At 45.4% G+C, this 19,092-nt stretch overlaps 1 protein-coding gene across 5 annotated transcripts in view; it reads left to right on the forward strand.

Moving 5' to 3' along the window:
- The window catches only part of MGRN1 (mahogunin ring finger 1), a 56,098-nt gene that overhangs the window by 20,036 nt on the left and 16,970 nt on the right, over positions 1–19,092 (forward strand). For all 5 annotated transcript variants that reach the window (XM_061358149.1, XM_061358147.1, XM_061358150.1 and 2 more), the window contains exons 5-7: positions 9,778–9,895; positions 13,756–13,822; positions 16,801–16,853. In XM_061358149.1, coding sequence (XP_061214133.1) covers positions 9,778–9,895; positions 13,756–13,822; positions 16,801–16,853 — 238 coding nt within the window. The remainder of the gene's footprint in view (positions 1–9,777; positions 9,896–13,755; positions 13,823–16,800; positions 16,854–19,092) is intronic.

Below are 19,092 nucleotides of genomic sequence, written 5' to 3' on the forward strand. Positions count from 1 at the left end.
TTGTTTTACACATTCACTTGTTGATTTGCTTGGAGACTGTCTTTGTCACTGATCAGTAATGACAAAACATCTGTTATCTGAATCTGTATCTCAGTATAAGCTTCACATCAACCTTTGTGCTACATTTTACAATGAGCTTAAGTCAGTAAAGAATAGGCATGTAGTTTAAAATGTATTTTTTCCAGACTCCTAGTTTTGCTTTTTTTTGTGTCAAAATGGCAAAAAAGAAAGATATTCTTTTTAACCTGTGTCTTGAACCAGCCTGTGTTGGAGTGAAATGCAACTGAGTCACCTGAGACCAGCAGTGTAGCATTCTTGTTGGTTAAACTGCTCTGTGTTGGATTCATGAGAGATCATCTTGTCAAGTTGTGCCTTGAATAATGATTGCCTAATGGAAGTATTATAGTTGCTGAATATAGCTATTTCTGGATAGTGTGTCTTCTGTAACTCTCAGCTCTCCTCTCAGAACTCTGTTGGTTGATTGAAGGAGGAAATCATGGTTTCCGATTCACTTAATTACTTAAATCAGTGCCATGCACTCAGCCAGTGACTGTCACCAGTGCTGTTGTCTGCTCTTTAAAGCTTATGCAGCAAACATGAACTACCTAATTGCTTTTTAAATCTAATTTGAACAATTCCTAGGTAGAGCATTTTAAAGTTAACACAACTGTCACCTTCAAAGAAATACTCTTTTAAACCTGAATGTTTTAATCCACCCTGTCCATGGTTCACTGAGAGAGATCTCTCTTTAGATGCCAGAAGAGAGGCCTTTGTTTGTGAACCCTACCTCCCTCTGCACGAAAGCAGGATCAGTAGACAGCAGTCGTTGCCTCGCTAACAAAATGTATCTGACCACACTGTGCTGCCCTGCCTGGGTGGCAGCAGTGCTGCCCCGTGCATTGAACCTTTACATCAAAAGGTAAAGTACTTGGATTCAGCTCTTGCTTCCACTGCTGGCCTTTTATTAAAAAGGTCATACTTTATTTCGCCGTAGTATAGGAGTGATGAGCTGTCTGTCTCTGCTCTGGAGTTCTTGGACAATAAATGTTATATAGGTGTGGGGGGCTGCACCAGAGGCCAGGGAACCTTTTGGAAGGCTTGATCCTGATTTCATGCAGATGTGTAGGTAATAAGGGTTGTGGGAAGCGAGATACAAATATAGACTTTATAAGCTGCTTTAATTCAACCCAGGCTGTTTTTCCCTGTGGAAGTGGCTTATGAAGCACGTCTTGGGGTTAGTATAGCTGCTTGAAGTAGGCATCTCTGCTTCTCTGGGTTTGCTGGCTGCTAGTAAAAGCCTTTTGAAGCTCTGATTTCAGCTTTGCAAAGCAATTCTGAAAGGGCAGTGCTATAATTACTTTGATTTATTCTTTTCAAATTCTAGTGGAAAAAAAAAACCAAACTGGGCTGCATTCTTCAAGCTCTGAGAGGAGCGAGTGCATTCTTAGTGCACAAATAGGACTGCAGCTTCCCCCCAGGCAGCTTCCCCCTGCTTGGGCTGGTAGATTTTCCTTTTTTTCAATTTCTTTTGGTGCTAACAGCTACATCAAAGGAGCAAGCATGTGCAAAAGCTGCACTGTCAAGAAATTCAAAACTTCCATAGCTGTGTTCAGCACTTGATTGGGAAGAAGATGCTTTTAAAACAAAATACTTTTTTTTTTTTTTCACTCTCCTGAATTGATGCTGAATTCTAAAATGGGAGAAACTTTCTGGACCCTTTGCAAAAGCAGAGATTTTCTTCTCATGCCCAGCCTGCAGCATGGCTCTTCAGAAGCGCTGAACAAGTTATTCTTGCTTCTCTGCTGAAACAAACACTGGTCTTATTAGTATCAGTGCTCCTGCTCATGTGAAACTCCTGCTAGGAGTGTTGTTATGTGCCTACAGTTTGGTGTGAGAGGAGGGAGGGGAGGGAACTTGGCTCTCCCTAAGCAGAGGCATTGCTTGTTCTAGAGTCTCTGCTCCTCTGAAAGCCACAGCACTCTGTGTCATGGGCCTGCCTTCAGGATTAGCTGCTCTCTGTGACCCAAGGGAAGCCTTTCTCTCTGCAAGCCAGGAAGCTTCCTCCTGGAGATGTTTGGGCTCCATTTAAAAGCTGGTGCCTTTATCAGTATGTGCTGCCTGTCCTAACCTGTCTCAAAGGAGCATTCAGCAGACTTTCCCAGGCAATCCTGCTGGGAGATATGCTCATCTATACTGTTTCCCAGCCAAGTTTTTGGGAATGTGTACCTTCCAACTGCCACCTGCCTCTTGTCCTGAACTGATGGACTCTTGGCTTTCACAGGGAGCTGTGTTGCCACCACTGTGGGAACACAGTTGGCCAGTAAAGTCTGGAGAAGGTGAATGTGTGGCTGTGGTGATTGTAGAGGTGTCTTCACCTCTGCAGCCCCATGACCAGGGGAAGGTATCCAGCATTTTCTGGTGCTGGTACAGATATCTGTAGAAGCCTGTTGGATGAAATGGGAATTAGTTTAAACCTAGAAGGAACTGCTCCTCTTGACTTCTGGATATATTTTGTCCAGTTACTTTGTGGTGAGCATAAAGGTTCTAGAGTAAAATACATCAGTTCTCAGAGGACCAGTATTACCACAATGGTGTCAGAGACCAGGCCTGCCTGTGTCCAGAGTCTCTTTAATGACATGGGATTAGCAGTGACCTGCTTCTGAACAGCTCAAGACCCCCATATTCTCAGTTTATTTTTCTGTCTTTGTCCATTTTCTTTGGTTTTGGAAATCCTCAAACTGTTATGCTGTGCTTCTGTTTCCTGTGGCAGCCCCTGCAGTGAGCTCACCTGAGGGGACACAGCATCTCACCTGAGGATCTGTGATCTGGTTGGCTTGGAGTGATACTTCTCAGTTTGTCCTTTCCTTTGGCATCAGTTTCCCAGCAGCTTGATAGAAAGCAAGGAGTACTCTGGTTGCAGAAACTCAAAACAGCTTGACTGCTCACCTGCGAGGTTAAGCCTTGTGTCGCTCAGTGTCCCTGAGGCACAGCAGGACCTGTCAGCTTCAGAAATATCCTACAAGCAGAGAGACATTTGCTATCAGAATTTGTGATGCTCACTGGGGTTTAAGACTAGCCATCCGGAGAGGCAGCTGCATGCCTGTGGTAGGGGTAATCAGCATGTGTAGCAAGGAAGGGCACAGCCATCTCAGCCCGGGGGACCAGGATGGGCCCTAGGTAGGGTGTGAGAATGGCATGAGAACCTCTGCCTTAGTGCATAGAGGAGGCACAGACATGAGATGTACAAGCTGTACATCAGCTACTCACTAGTGGTTGCCCATAAGTAGGTCATTTCCCCCCCAGATAAATGCAAGGTGCTCTGCATTGCATTTCCATCTCGGAGCTGGCAGTACCCCTCAACAGCTCCTAGAGAACAGCTGAAGGACTCCCAGTTTGTAGTCTGCTTTCACCTGCAGTAATGGGCTTACATGTTTCTACACTCAGATGTGTAGAAAAGATGTCTTAGGAGACCAGTGTGTTTTTTGGAGCAGGTTGTAGAGATGCTCGTATTCTCTTCTTGTGTGCGCTGTACAAATGTGTCCTTTTCTTTTCTAGCAAAACCCTGGATGTGCACACTGTTAGCCTGTTCCTGGGAGGGCCCCTGGGACTTTTCCAGCTGTAGGAATCTATCCTGCTGACTAGCAGGAAGGATTGTGTGTAGTTAAAACATGACAGCAGCAGTTATTTCCCCAGGGGAAGAAGTCAAACCAGCCCTGTAGATGGAAGAACTTAAAAAAGCCAGCTCTAAAGACATGAGCAATCTGGGCAGATCAGGAGCTGATGATAAATATGACATGGGAAGTTTGAGTTTGCAGCCCATTCTTATGAATAAGATCTTCCTCTTTGGACAGAAAGGTTCTCTTCCATATACTGGTGTTGATGCCAAGCTCTGTTTTCTCATTATAAAGAGAAAACACAATGAAAATAGGTCAGTGTAGCTCTGCAATGCTTGCCCTTTTTCAGGGGTGTGCTGTTTGTGTTGCTGATGCACAGATGGGTGTACTGGATATATTTTATTTCACTGTTAAATCTCGTTTCCTTGTTTGCTTTGCAATGCCTGCTACACTCATTGCAAACATCCTACCACAGGCTGATGGTGGACATGACACTGCAATGATTATATATTCTGTCTGCATGTGGAAGTTTGAGTAGTTGGTTCACAAAATGAAATCTAACTGAAGTGGGTAGCTCAGTGCATGGCTGTTTTCACTAAAGCTTGTGCAGGAGAGGCAGAGGCACTCAGATATTCCTTTGGTTATTTAATAGCAGCTCTCTATTCAGGGCCTTTGAAAGGTGCCCTTGCTGCTTTTGTCTGTGGACTGGTGATTAATATGAATTCTTTATGCAGGGAGATTCCTTCTGTGTGAAGAAATCAGAGGAGAGCTCTGGTTTTTGCTAGGCACAAGACTTTACAGCCGAAGCCCGCTTTGATCCAGGCAGATACCAGTCCCCAAGGGAACGCTGTGGTGTGCAGAGTTCACAGGCTGGAGAGCTAAATTCTATAGATTTCACTGAACAGACAAACCCTCTGTCTTTTTAAGAGTTCTGGCCTTTGTGTGCTCTGTGTAACTGTTGTGTAAGCGGCCAGCTTTGAAGCCTGGCTGGAGTCGTGAGCCCGGTGCAATCACCAGTCAGTTCAGCAGCTGAAGGTAGAGCTCTGAAGGGGCTGAGCTGTGTGCTAAGGTGTTTGTTTCCTCCTGGCCTGGAGTGAAAACACGTTCTTGGAAAGAAATAGGAGAAGACTGTCAGGGAGTGCAGTGCACCAGCTTGGCATCAGGTAGAACTCCGTGCTCTGTGTGGGAGCTGCTCTGGGCTGTGTCTTACCTAACTCTGAGGCCCAGCGCTATGGCCTTCTTATGTTTTGGTAGTGCTTCTGTTACCAACAAAAATCACTTTGAGTTGAGACACTTGTTAGTCATAGAATGGTTAGGGTTGGAAAGTACCTTAAGATTATCCAGTTCCAACAAATCAACTTCCCTGTTCTCCAAAAGTTGACCCGAGATCCTGGCCCAAAATGAAAGGGGAGTGAATGGGTGGGAGAGAGAGCCAGTGTGCTTGCTCCACATAAGCTCCTGTCTCCTGTGCCCTTTGAATGCCAGCAGAACATGACTGGTTCCCTCTTCATCACCTTTAAGAGGGCATGGAGCCTGCCAGGTGGTCACAACCTGCAGCAGTGGAAGTATTGGTTCCTGAGTACCCTGCAAAGCTTTCATGTGACTCTGCCTTGTCTCAGCTCACTGCAAATTGCCATGCAATGTGCGGAGCTGTGCCAAAGAAAAAGAACTCTCTCATTTTGTCCACAGGTTTTTCAAAGCACAGTCTGCCTCTCAGCTGTTACTAGTCAAAAGTGGTACCTTGGGGAAACATTGCTGTGCATTCTGCTTTTCTCTCAGGATTGAGGTTTGGATAGTGCTCTGCATAACCCTGAGGCAAGCTGGCTAGGATCCTTGCTTGGTCAAGGGTCCCAGTGTGCCTGTGGTAACAGCAGTCATCTTTCAGTTGTCTGAGGCAGCTCCAGTGCCAAGCGTAGCTGAGGGACACAGCAGTGAGAAAGTCTGCACGAGCTGGGACTGGCACACTGCTGAGAACTTCCCCAGGCACTGAGGACATGAGTGAGAGGGGCAACATCCCCACATGGTCATGCTGAGCATGTAGCAACAGGAATTTAACTCTGCATAGCCAGAGGTTCCCTAACATTAGCATGACACTGGTGGCTTGGGTGCTACTTAAGGTCTGCAGGTGCCCAGTAGGTCCGGACTGCCTACAGGGAGAAGACTGTGAGCCACAAGCTGAGTTTCTCTGTGCAGGTAGTGAGTGCTTCTCAAATGATGATGGATGAGTGAGACTGTGGAACAGTTTAGTTTGTTTCTTGTTCTCTCAGAAATCATGGTGCTGTAGCCACAGGGCTTATCGTCTGCTGGTTCTCCGATACACAGGTGGTTTTGGTGGGGGGTAAAGCTTTGATGTGGAGGAGGAAGCTGTCAGTGTGGAGTGTAAGCTTTGCTTTGTGAGAGTAAAGATGTGTCAAAGAGCTTACAGAAGCAGAGGAGCTGCATGAATCCTGAGGACAGAGCTGGGGGCTGCTGCTGCAATCAGCAGTGTGGTACCTCGTGTTATTGGTGATTCTCACACTGCACACTGTACCTGAGCAAAGAAAGAGGTTTAAAAAGATGTGACCAGGGATTTCTGTTTGGTCCTGACCTAATAGAACAGACCCCATTTCTCCAGTGTCCTGAGCTGACAGTGCTCATGAAGTGATTTTGTTATATCTCCTGTCTGGATGGAGACCTGGCCTGGTGCAGTCTGATAAACAGCAGCCCAGACATTCAGATTTCAGCCTTTATGCAGGGAGAGGCAGTGCATTGCTTCTCTGCTATCCTTTATTCTGAATACATGCTCTCCTTGCTGTAACACATCTCCGCAACTCTACAGAGCTTCTCCACTGCTGTTTGCTGTAAACCCACAACAGCACAGGCAGGTAGTAAAACACTTATAAATACAGCAGATGGCAACAAAAAGGGCTGGGGATGGGTAGAGTCCACTTAGACACTAATATGCAGGATACTTGCTTTGTAACAGCCTGCCAAATTATGCTGCTGTGCAGCATGAGGAGGGTGTACTTGTGCAGTGGATCCTGTGCATCACCTCAGAAAGGTGGTTGATTTCTGTGACAGTCTGGGATCAGCACTTCAGGGAATTCACCAGGCTCTGGTTCTGCTGGTGCTCGGCAGCCTCAGCACTGGCTGCTGGTCCCCATCATTGTCTGGGTGTTCAGATCCAAATACACTATAAAGTTTGACGGTGGGGCCTAGGCAGTGACACAGTCTGAAACATAAGGCTCGCTTGGTTCATTGTGGAAGTCTCCTTGGTATTTTGTCATACTCTTCAGCTCAGAAAATCTATGTACCTGGTTTATTTCTTTTGTCAGGGATAGTGAGAGCAGCAAGTCTATGAGAGTATTGTCCTACCCTGTCTTCCTTGGAACAGGGTTACTTGTTTTCCTGTTGTAGACTGGCTTGAGCTTCTGGTGCTGTAAGTGCAGGTCCTCTGCCTTTCCTGGCATGCATCATAAGCATGTTTACACCCTTCTCCCAGCTCCACTCTCTCCCCTGCACTTCATTTCCAGTGGGTTCCTGACTTGCTGTCACCTTAGATAAGTCACTCTTCCATCCCCTGCTTTCCCAGCTGTAGAGTTGTGCCTCTCTGCAGAGCTGGGAAGCTTTGAGAGCACCACAAAAGGAGCTAGGTACAGGCTTGCTCTATTCATTGTGTTTGACAAGTCAGTAAATAAAACTTCACTCAATTGCTTGCTCTGTAATTCACACATAAAAGACCTGTCATTCTGATCTCTCCCACACTGCTTTAAATGCAAAGGGTGGAGTGAGACCTTCTAGTACAGCAGCACAATTTCAGAGCAGTACAGAATGGCCTTTGAGGGTAAGGTATTGGCATAAATAGCATGATGTACCTGCCTCGGCAGGAAAGCAGAGTACGTGGTGAACTCAGCCTTCATCATGGCCTTCCAGATCATGGATCTTGTAACACTTGATAAAACTGCTGGATCCTCAGACAGTGCAGGTACTACAGTTGCTTTCCAGAGAAAGGCAGTTCATGCCAGTGCAGAGCCTGGGTTTTCCTCCTTGGATTTGAGAGAAATTAATAGATATTCATCATCTTCTGGTATCCAGATTCTTGTCCTTCAGCCGCAGAATGCACCCTAATCATTGTGCTTTAAGGCTCTGTGTTACAGTGCTGGTTGGCCTGAGCCCAGGAGGGGAGCCCACTGGCTCTGTGAGCTAAAGCTCTTGAGTTAAAGTTTTCACTCACAGCGTCGCTTGAAGCTGAGTTTTAAGGTTCAGGCATGTCCTCTGTAATCATCTCTGCCATCCTCCAGCCCAGTCTTCACATCTCTGGTGTAATGCTTAGTTCTGCACTTCTTGGTTGACTCTGCCCCATGGGCTTTTCCCACGGATTTTGCTTCACCCCCTCTGGCAATGAGCTGCTCAGCCCTCTTGCTCCTGGCTTACAGAAACCAGGAGGCATTACCTTGGATGTAGAAAAGCTTTGTATTGCCATCCCCTTCTGGTGTGCTACACTCCTCCACAAAGTGTAGCTGGGCCAAAGGAACTTGGAGCTTCCAACCTTTGCTTATGTACCTGGTGAACTGTAAGTTGTGTCTGTGTTTGCCCTCAAAAGTACAGAATTACGTTTTCAAGCAAGGATTCTCTTTTCTTTGCCTCTGTGCATGCTCTGCTTGATGGGGCTTTGCACTGACTCTGCCACAGCAAATGCCTCGATCTTCTCTGCTGTTGCCTCCTTTGCTGCAGTAATACTTGCCCATGTATTCTCTGACAAATGGGATCAGCAAGATCTGAGGAGGTGGTTATAGGGGATCCGGTGTGACATCACAAGTTGAATTAAGAAAACCCTCCTGAAGTTCCTGGTGCTAATGTGACACCTGTACCTGGAGCCTGTCCCTGTGCTGTCTGCTCCATCAGGGACAGGTGGCAATCAAGTTTGAAGAGTCAACGAGGCTTCAAGCTTGTAACTGTTCAGTGTGCAGTGGCTGCAGGCCAGCATGCTCTCAGTCTCACCGTGTGAAGTGTTGTTTAGGAAGTGATGGTTAGTGTGCAGAAGAGATAACATGCCATTACTATGACTGGCTGGCTGTCTTGTCGAGCTGGAGCTAGACCTGTCTTGTCACTGTGCCGGGGGAGGTTGTTGTTTCTGCAGTGTAAGCCTCTTGGGCAAGGGATCTCTCACTTTCTCTCTGGTTTGTCAACATGCTCCGAACACACGGTTGGTAGCTCAACAGGAAAGGCTTCGGTGTTAAAAACAGCCTCGGATGTTCCCACCCTGTTCTGCAGTTTGCTTCCTCCTCTCCCGTGCCAGAACTGGCTGTGCCTATCCAGCTCAGAAATCACCCTTCAGAAAGGGGTGAAAACTTCCTGATCCTGTTTTACCATTGAAGCCCACTGTGCATCGTACTGACAGTCAGTGGGCAATGAAAGATCTCTCCCAGGGCAGACGTGGCTGGGGGGCTCTGGATGCAGAAGATGGTGGATGGTAGCTATGGTCCTGTGCCAGAGATGTTCATCCCAGCATGGCAGTACTGGTATTTCAGTGCTGGGTTCAAGACAGTGGAATTGTGACTATTCTGTAGGTGGCCAGTACCGGGGACTGGTTGGTGTGTGTCTGGTGATGTTGGTTGCCCTTGCAACACCTCTGGGGAAGCACACAAAGAATAGAGGAGTGAATTGGAATGGCTCTTGCTTACTGGGATGATGGTGAGCCAAGCAAGTGTTTCTCACTGCAGAGCTGTCCTGCAGAGGCACGGGAGAGCTTTCACCACTGTGCTGGGTTATGTGTTCCCACTGTTAGATCATTGCTGCTTCTTCCTGGGTTCCCCGCAGAAAGCGATTTGTGTGCTGGGCTGAAAGCCAGCATTGGCTAGGACCTGGATTTAGTGAGCCAGCCTGTGCCAGGCTGCAGCACCCCACTGTACTCCTCTGACACCTAGTGTTCCCAGGTAGCTCAATATGGACCCAACCAGACCTTGCCTGTCTGTGCTGCTTTCCCTTCCCTGTGCTCACCTTCTTGCTTTGACCTTCCTCTTCCTTTTCTGTATCCCCACTGAATGGCTGCTAGCCCCTGCCAGCTCTGCCTCTTAGAGCTGCCACTTGTGATTCCTGAAGGGCAGATGGGTGGAATGAATGAGAGCCCAGCTGAGAGCAATCACATGTTACAGCAAGTTTTCTTTCCCCCTTCTTTCTTCAGATACAGCACAAAGAATCCCTCTCTGCAGTCGGAGACAGTTCATTACAAGAGAGGGGTAAGCCAGCAATTCTCCTTGCCTTCCTTCAAGATAGATTTCTCAGACTGGAAGGATGATGAGGTAAGTCTTTTCTCAGCATCCCCTTCTTTTCACAAGCTTGTTGGCCCAGAAGCACTAGACTCCATTTAGTGCCATGAAGTTATGGCTGTAGAACACCCTTTCCCAGCTGCCACGGCCTGTTTTGTGGGTATGAGATGAATGGGGCCCCAGGAGGAGCAGATATGAACACTGTATGGGAACTTGGCAGGTAGTTCAGGCAAACAGGGAAGAAACCCAAAGAAGCAACTTTTGATATCACTGATCAGCTGGCATCTAGTGTAGGAGGGAGACTGCAGAGATTGGCACTGGAGCTCTTCCTGGAGGAACATGCCACTCCTCAGCCTTCCTCTCCCAGACAGCCAAAGAGCTCCTGGGAACAAATGTCTGTCTTGGTGGGGTTTTGTTTTGGGTGTTTTTTGGCTGGTCCCCTGGACCATTGTTCTCTGAAGCAGGGTGCACACAAGACAGCTCACTGGGGTGGAGGGAGGAACTTCAATAGTGCTCCTATGTATCTTATAAATAATAAATACACATGTATTGGGAGTACGTTCTCAATATTTTTTACTGATTGGATGAGCAGTCAAAATACTTTATAGATTACTGCTCTAGAAGGCTGCTGTTGAAGGGCTACATCCTGCATTATTGAATGTAGCAGTACAGTGAGGTGGGGGGATACTCTCCCTTCTGGGGCAGGTTCACACTGGTGCATTATTGGTGAATAAGGGAATGCCTTTCCTTCTTTTAGTTTAACCCATAACTGCAAACAAAGGAAGGCTTGTTTTTAATTAAACTCTGTGGCTTTTACCACATAGCAAGATCTGTGGAATACTATTAATTTTAGTATCTTCGTGAAATTCCAACCCAGGCAGTCACTGCTTCTTGAGCCCCTGGCTCAAGGGCTTCCCCTGCATGTGGTGCAGGGCAGGGAGGCCTTGATCTTTCCCCTGATCTCTGCAGGTCTGCCATAAAAGATTCCTGATGCAGAGGAGTTGGACTGTAGCTGCTGCTAATGTATTTGTTCCTGTGGACCCCTGTCCCAGATCAACTATGATACAGTGTTCATTTCCTGACCCAAGGCTGTATTGTATAAGTGAAACCTGACAGATAACTCGAAATATAAAAAAAAACAAAACACCCCCCCTCAAAAAAAAAAACAGAAAAAAAAAGAGAAGGAAAAAAAAAGGGGAAAAAAAAAGCAGTCTTTCATGTATTTTGAAAAACTGAATAGCTATTGTCTCAAAGTTACAGTTATAACCATAATCAGTCCCGTGCCTCAGCAAATGCCATGGTGGTTACCAAAAGCCTGCAGAGTCTGGTCTCCCGATGTCTTGGCTTTTCTGCCAATATGTGATTTCACAAGTTCAGCATACAAAAGCCTGGAAGAACTGCTTTTCAACCCCTTCTGTCATCTGAGACAGCTGGAAAGTAGGAGCTCAGATCCCTTTCTTCTTAAAGAATTGAGAAACTTAATTTTCACCTTTGCTCCTGCCAGCAAGGTTTTGACTCAAGTACCAAAGTCACATCCCTTTTGACAGCTTGAAGGGAGAGATGCTACAGAAAAGCTTCTAGTTCCTTTTGCTTGATTCTGCTGCATCTTCTGTCTCCTCCTTTTTACACTGGTGTTACTGGGAGCTCTGGTTGTGGAGGTAATGCAGAACAAGCACTGTGATTCGGAACAGTTTCTTCTCCTATTTGGGCTTTGTGTACATATCAATCCTTGTCCTTGTAAGTCCAGTAAAATGCACACAGCTAAATCTTAAGTGGCCACTGAAATGCAGCACTTACACCTGAGAGAGCTGGCAGAGTGTTATCACTGAGCTGTGTACAATTGCATGCTCCAGATTGCTTTCCAGCATTGCTGCTGGTGTTGTCCAAAACCCCCAGATTTACTTCATGTTTTTGCTCACTGTAATACTTGCATATGATGTAGTTCTTGGCTGGTCAACAGAAGGGAAAATAATGTTTTGTTGGGTTGTTATGTGAAAGCTTTATAGAAGTTTACTATGTCTTCATAATATACTGGTTTGCTTGCGAGTTACAGCGTATGGCTTGTGTTGAGGCAGTTGTTTGCAGGTCCTTAAAAATGAATGTGAAATGGAGCCTTAAAGAGGCCTTTTGTTTAAGAATGCAGAAGTTTGTTATAAAGCAACCACAAATCTGTGATGTGACTTTCCCTTCAAATTGACAAACAGTAACTGTTGTTGTACTATAATAAATCAGAGCAGGAAGCAAAGCAAAACCATAAGCTGCTTTCAGCAATTTTAATCAATTGTCCTCAGTGAATGTCCCTCTGTGGCACGCCATAAAGGATCAAAAATGCAGGCTGGAAAATAGTGGCTTAATGGAACTCTCCTATAACAAATACTGAGTGGTTAAATGAGATTTTTGTGTTTGCTTTGTTACTCTGCTGTTCTGGAAAGAGAATGGATTCTGGTAGTTTAAAAGAGGAATAAAATGTGAAACTCTTGTACAGAGGATGAAAATCAATGTCCCTCGGGCTTGAAGACCAGCTCGGTCAAGTCATAAGGTCTTTTAGCACATACCTGTTTGGAATTACATTTGAACAGATGTGTGTGTGCGAAGCTTTGTTAGGCAGCTAAGAGTCACTTCCAGAAAGCACTGCAGAAGCTGAGTAGCCCCAGAGGCAAGTAACGTGCATGAGGAGCATGCAGCTATGGACAGAAGAGCAGCAGAATTGCAGTCCTCTCTTCCCCTGGCTGGTGAGCTGTTGCAGTCCAAAGCACATGCCTGCAGCTCTTGGCAGAGGCACAGCCATGTGGCTAATGGCTATGATATACTTGACTGGTGGTTCACCGGGTATATCATCTCCTGGTATACAGTTACCATTCATTTCAGGGTGAACATTTAGGTTGTAATTCATATGAGGAGAAATATTTTCAACTATGTTAAATCTCATGGTGAGGGTCACCTTCGCTGCATTCTGAGTGTTCCAGGTTGCCATTTGTGCCAATGTCAACAGCTATCTTGATAGTTTATCTTGTGACTAGCTGGACAAAATCATGCTGCACATGATGTTGGGGCTGCGGGAAAGTGAGGGGAGCCCTGAAGCATCACCTGAGTGGTGCTGCGCCGCTTCGAACTGGGTCTCAGTTTTCATTGGACAACTGAAAATAGACTACCTGGTGAAATGATAGCTTCCTCTCTCTTGGCAAGAGATGAGACCAAGAAATCCAAGCTAGTAATTAACAAAAAACACCAGAAATCCAGTCTCTTGAGCCACTTCCATTCTTGGCATAGGATCGTGTTTGTAAGGTTGCATTTTTCTTGTGTTTTTAAGATGACATGGAGCTTTTGAAGTGCTTTAATGAAGTGCAGGGCAAAGGAAGAAATGGAGTCTGTTTTCCTTGCACTCAAGTGAGATCTTAAATTTTCACTCTCTCCAGTTAGAAGGTTAAGGACCTGAATTTCATAACATGCCAAGTGATGGAACTCAGTCTGGTGTTTCCTTAAAGTGTTGGGTGAGCTTAAAGTTTTGCAGATTTTGCTCTATGTCTTCAGGAACTTCATACAGAGTCAGGGCTTCTTTTGTAATGTAGGGAACAATAGTGTGTACTGCTGTGCTATAGTCAGTATATCATAGAATCACAGAATGGTTAGGGTTGGAAGGGATCTGAAAGACCATCTAGTTCCAGTCCCCCTGCCATGGGCGGGGACATGTGGATATGTTGTAGTTATTCTGGTTGACTCCCTTTGAAAGGTGGTGCCTGAATTTTAAATTCTCCTGCTCTTTTGTGTCATTTTGAGACCAGGGACTGGGTCAGAAGGTGCTTTCATTCCCCTGATGTTACCTCCATCTCGAGCATTGTCTTCAGGCAAGCCTGGTGTAAATTGTCTAACCTCCTCTCATTTCTCTCTCTCAGCTGAACTTTGACTTGGATCGTGGTGTGTTTCCTGTGGTTATCCGAGCAGTGGTGGATGAAGGAGATGGTAAGCATATGGTGTGGTGTGCTCCCATGGTCATCTAGCTCTCTTTGAGGTTATATGACTCCTTAAGGGCAGGTCTTATTCTGCAACGATGAAAACATTTTACTTCTAGCATAGGCTTCGGGAACCGTTCCAGAATAAAAATATTTCAGGATTTCACCTTAACTTCCCTGTATTGAAAGGGCCCAGTTAACCGTGGGTTCTTAATTAAAAACATGCTTTTAAAAATAGCCTCATTTCTTTACAGGAAAAATGGCCAGGTGTTTAGTGTTGGGATAGTGTTTTGGTGAGCTCCTGGCTCTGCCACCAATGACAGGGACAAATCAGAGCGGATTACTTTCTCTTTGGGTTTTGCGTTTGCAGTTTGTAAGGCAGGAAGGGAGTTGGTCTTTTCCCCATCTTTAAAGGGTGAGTTGTCTGCATAAAACCTGTAGCTAACTGTAGGATGGGCCTTCCCCTAGGAATGGTTAGAGAAAAAGAAATGGCTTTCAAATGCTTAACCCACTGTTCAACCAGATACAGCTTCTTCCAACAGTTTAAGATTCTTCTGCTTCTTCTGAATGGTGCTGAATGGTTACAATTAAACAGCATAACCTTTGATAAATAATATTGTTGATTATTTTTAAAGCATATTGCCATTTTGGAGGGGGCAGTCCAACAAATGCTTGGATTGTTACATTCCACAGTATTTCCCTTAGGGGGAGTGTGCTTTTGGGCTCCATGTGTTTGCACTTGTTCTAACCATCAGCAATGAAAAGCACACAAGGAACTCCTACATTCTCTAAAGCAAGGGCCTGATGTGGTCAGCAGGACCAGGATTTCACTTCTACTGTTTGTAACATTTTGTACAATAGATAAGAATAATTAGAAAGGAAAAACCCCCCATTGTTGATTGCACTGTTTAGTGCCGTCACTTGCTCGGGTTTCTTATGCTATAGATGTGAAATTGCCCAGAAATTCATTGCCTTATTTTACAGTCCTCCAAGCACAGTGAAACAGAAGCAATTTAAATTGGATCAACCAATTTAAAGTGTGACTAACAAAGCACAGTGCAACATAGAAGAAAAGAAACTACTTCTAAAGTGCATCTATTTTTAGTGATTTCGGGCACTGCTAGTAAAATTGACGTAAATGTATATTTCTTGACCATAAATATAAAACACCCTCTGTTTATGGAGCTTTTGGCAAGGTATTTGTACTTTTGAATGTTGGGCATGCCTAGAAGGACCAAAAATAGAACAGAAGGCAGCATGGGAAGCGTACATTTATGCACATACCATGCCCAGTCTTAGGCAATAGTGTCCTGTCATCTCTTTTAATAACCTGGAAAGGCAATTGCTTTTAAATCCTCTCCTGTAGAGAGTATCAGCACAGAAATATGTGACACTTGAGCGAGAATGAGGAAATTGTGTATTTTGGTTCTGTTTTTAACTGCTGGGACTGGAAGGAGCTGGCCTTGTGTGTTTGGAGCACCTGGAAAATTACAGCTGGCCTGTGACTGCTTGTGTTAAATAAAATTGAATGGCAAATTAAAATAGCAGTCAGTGAGACGTTGGTTTGGATCGAATTCTGACAGGAGATGTGTGCATGCCATGGAGAATGTGTGCTTGCAGTGGTAGCCCTTTCACATTGCTGCCAGCGGGATGGCTCTCAAGGAAAGGTACAGAAACCCTTTGGGGAGGGAAGGCGCTGCACCGCTCCACCCACACATGCTGCTTGAATGCCACAGAGGATATGAGGCAAGCGATGCCTGGTATCTCTTTCTTGGCTATTTAAACTGCTGGGAGAGTCCTGAATTTCATGTATTGAGTAAGCTGGAGCAGCTTTGCTGTTGGCTGGCAGTGGGGGGAGCAAGCAGATGGATTCCTAGTTTTAGCCTTCTTTTCTGTATGCTATTATGTTCCCAATTGCACCCAAATTGCCACGTCAAGTCTTGGTTACCAGCAAATCTGCAGGCATGGACTCTCTTCTCCCATCTGCTGCTGTTCCCAAACCTGATCTTTGTGCTGTAGTCCAGTGAATGGTTCCTCTTGTTGTCTCTGCTGTTCTGGAGGCCCAAAAGAAGCTGCTGAGCTCCCCTCCCTTTTAGACAACTCAAGAGTTGCTTCCTTCAGCTTTTTGGCACAGAGCTGATAGTTTCTGCCAGCTCTTCTGTATGTGCTGAGCACAGCCCAGGGACTTGTTGGTCCGGGCAGGGCAAGGTGGATACATGCCTTCCCTTCCCTCCATGACTCCTCTACGGCCTCTGTCTTCCATTTCCATGTAATGAGTCTGAACATAATTAAGCAAAAGGATCCAACCAGTTGGAGCTGAACAGAACCTTAAAGCCTTGAGCCAAGGAGACTGGGATTGTACCTCCGCTTCTTCTATATTTGCTTTTGGAATCATGGATGCAATACTGAAACCTCTGACAGACCCTTCTCAGTGCTGTTGGATTAAGAGGGAAGATATGATGTTTGTCTTTGGGGAAAAGAAGTCAGAGAACTGGACAGAGATGTTTTATGTCCAGAATTGGTATGAGAAATAAATGTTTTATGAGTGTGTCAGATTAGACTGAAATAAAGAGAGAAATAACAGGTCTGGAAGTGCTGCCAACTGCAGTTAAACCAGATGGATTTATTAATCTCTGTGATCAATTCAGGTAATTAAAAACAGGAATTTGAGGGGAGAGTGGAGTCCCACTGAGCACTTTGTTTTACTTTCCCTTTCCAGCCTCTGAAAACAAAGTGGAATAGTTTGGAGCACCCGAGATAATGAAGGCATGTCTGTATGGGGCCCACTGTAGAGCCCAGCAGGGTTTTGTTCTTGCTCTGCAGGAGTGCAAGATGACAAGATAAGAAGAGTTTTAAATTGCAAGAGGAGATGAAAATAGAACAGATGGCGGTTCAGAATTTGTGAACAGACTGAAATGCAGCTTGGGGTAGTTTTATGCTTGTGCTATTTTCAAGGTTTAACCAGGACTGCTCTTTCTATTTTTGCAGTGGTGGTTGAGGTGACAGGTCATGCCCATGTTCTTCTGGCTGCATTTGAAAAGGTAAATGAGTTCTTTTTCCATCTGTCCCTGTCCTTGCATATGTAGATGTTTTCATGGGTCATTAGTTTGTATTTATACAGCACTTAGCACAGTGGAGTCCTGCCCTTGACTGAGGTTCCTGACTGAGTGCTATTGTGCAGATAATTGCTTGCAGCAGCTCCTGTGCAGCCCGTAATTATCATTTGTACCTCAGCTGGTCACTCAGCTAATTGTAGCTGGTGTTTCCTGTGAGTGGGAGAGGGTGTGCCTCGGTGGCTGAGATGTTTGAGGGTGGAAGGTGTTGACCATAGCTGCTACCATGTGGTTTTCCAGGGCATGGTGATCTCTTTGCAGAACTGGATCTGATGTGTCCAGACCCTGTTGCACCATTGTGCGGCCTTAGTTTGCATGTAGGACCAAGCCTTTGTAAATAATTAGGGTATATCCTGCATAAAGACTTTGAGCTTCACTACTTTTCAGTGGCATGTTTGATGTAGCTGACCGCAGCCTACATGGTAAGGCTAAGCCAAGCTGTATGCCACAAACCTTGATAACAGAATCTCTTCCCATGATACTTGGACCCTGAAAACAGTTGCAAGATCCATAACTGCATCATGTTGTGTCTGGCTGTGGTAATACTGCAGACACGTATCCTGGGCAAGTGATACTTGTAGTGACATGCTAAGATGAGGCAAGAGATGATAGAGCAGAGCTGGGCATATAGAGGGAAACAGCATCAGTTCTGTGCTCTAAGAAATGCCTTACTGGCATGTGTCTGACTTCTGTTTCTCAATCTGCTTGGTTCCTGCCGTGTCCTTGAGCAAGTTGTCAGGTCTTATTTTGTTCCTCCTGGGTGGATAATGTGGATGGTGACAAGCTGAGTCAGAGGGCATAGGAAGCACAGTCAGTCCTAAAGAAGCCCTGTGGCTGGAAGAGGCTCTTAAGTTTTTTAGGTTGCTTTTTGTTTGAGTTAATGAAGAAGATGAGTTTTACTACGCTAGAAGGGCTGCACTGTGCACCGACTCTGTAGGTAGTTCTGTTTCTGGCAATTAGAGATGAGGTGGGCACCTCAGCACCCCTGGGACTAGTGCAGGGATTTACTCTTCTAGTTTCCTCCTCCATCTTATCTGGAAAAACAAAGCACACTGAAATCTCTCAGTTGTTCAGCAGCACCAGGGAGAGGACAGTGGACAGTGGGTCCTTGGGTTAAGCTGTGGTGTTTTTAGCCCATCTGTAATCTTGGCAGGAAAGTATAGTATGTGGTGAACCCCAGTCTTGCAAAATGAATGTTCAGCCATTTCTGAGGAGAGAAAAATAGATGAGACCATCAGCTTCCTGCATATTACAGCCTGATTTTGAAGGTATGCCTGTTTGCCTTCCACATCTGTGAGACTCATCTGTGAGACTCGCCTGTGCTCACCACCTATTGCCTATGTAGCTTTTTGTTGTAGCAAGGTTCAGTCAAGGCTTTGGATCTGGTGCTGCAAGTATGATTTTTACGTACAAAGGAGTGTGTCTAGTTGCTATTTTCCAAGTATCCAAACATAGCCCTGTTGCAGTACGCCCAGCCTCTGCAGTCATGAAGTAGAGCTCTTGCTGGATTTATCCCAACTCTCAAGTTCCCATTCTAACATCCCATGGCCAGCGCTTGATAATAGCACCTTGTACAAAGTAGGAAAACACACACATATTGGTAATGTGTTAGCCTGAGGGCAGTAGTGAAGCTTTGGAAAGTTCTGTCTGGAAAGTGGCTTAAACTGCTGCATCTTTGGAAGCAGGATTTCAAGGATTATAGGTAAATTTCACCTACTGTGCAGGACCTTGGAGCATTCTGGATGCACAAAGTTGATGGCAAAAGCCTGAAAGTAATGTTCAGGGACTTGAATGAGGTATGAGGCAAAACTGGGAACTAACTGAAGCTGGTCAGCCCATTGCATCAATGCTGGATTATGTCCTGTGTCCAGGTCTGAGCTAAAGGATTAAAAGTGCCTCCCTTCTTTTTTAGTCTGTGTGTGCTGTGAGTGGGAGACGCTGTCTGGTGGGGCCACTTCTTACTTCTCATCTTCCACTGCATACTTAAAACAAGATCAAAATCTTTCTTTTTATAAAAAAAGTCACAGGGCAAAGTACATGTTGAGTTCTTTCTCCTCCCTGTTTCATTAAAATATATTCCCCATCCTTAGAGTAATTGGAGCTTTTGAAGTGTAGGTCCATAAATCCAGAGGAGGTCCTTGCTAATAAGCAGTGCTGATGATTGCCA

The sequence above is a fragment of the Neopsephotus bourkii genome, unplaced genomic scaffold, assembly GCF_033783945.1.
Source record: "Neopsephotus bourkii isolate Nb327-2 ecotype Australia unplaced genomic scaffold, CSIRO-AGI_Nbou_v1 NB_940, whole genome shotgun sequence".
Classification (NCBI taxonomy): Eukaryota; Metazoa; Chordata; class Aves; order Psittaciformes; family Psittacidae; genus Neopsephotus; species Neopsephotus bourkii.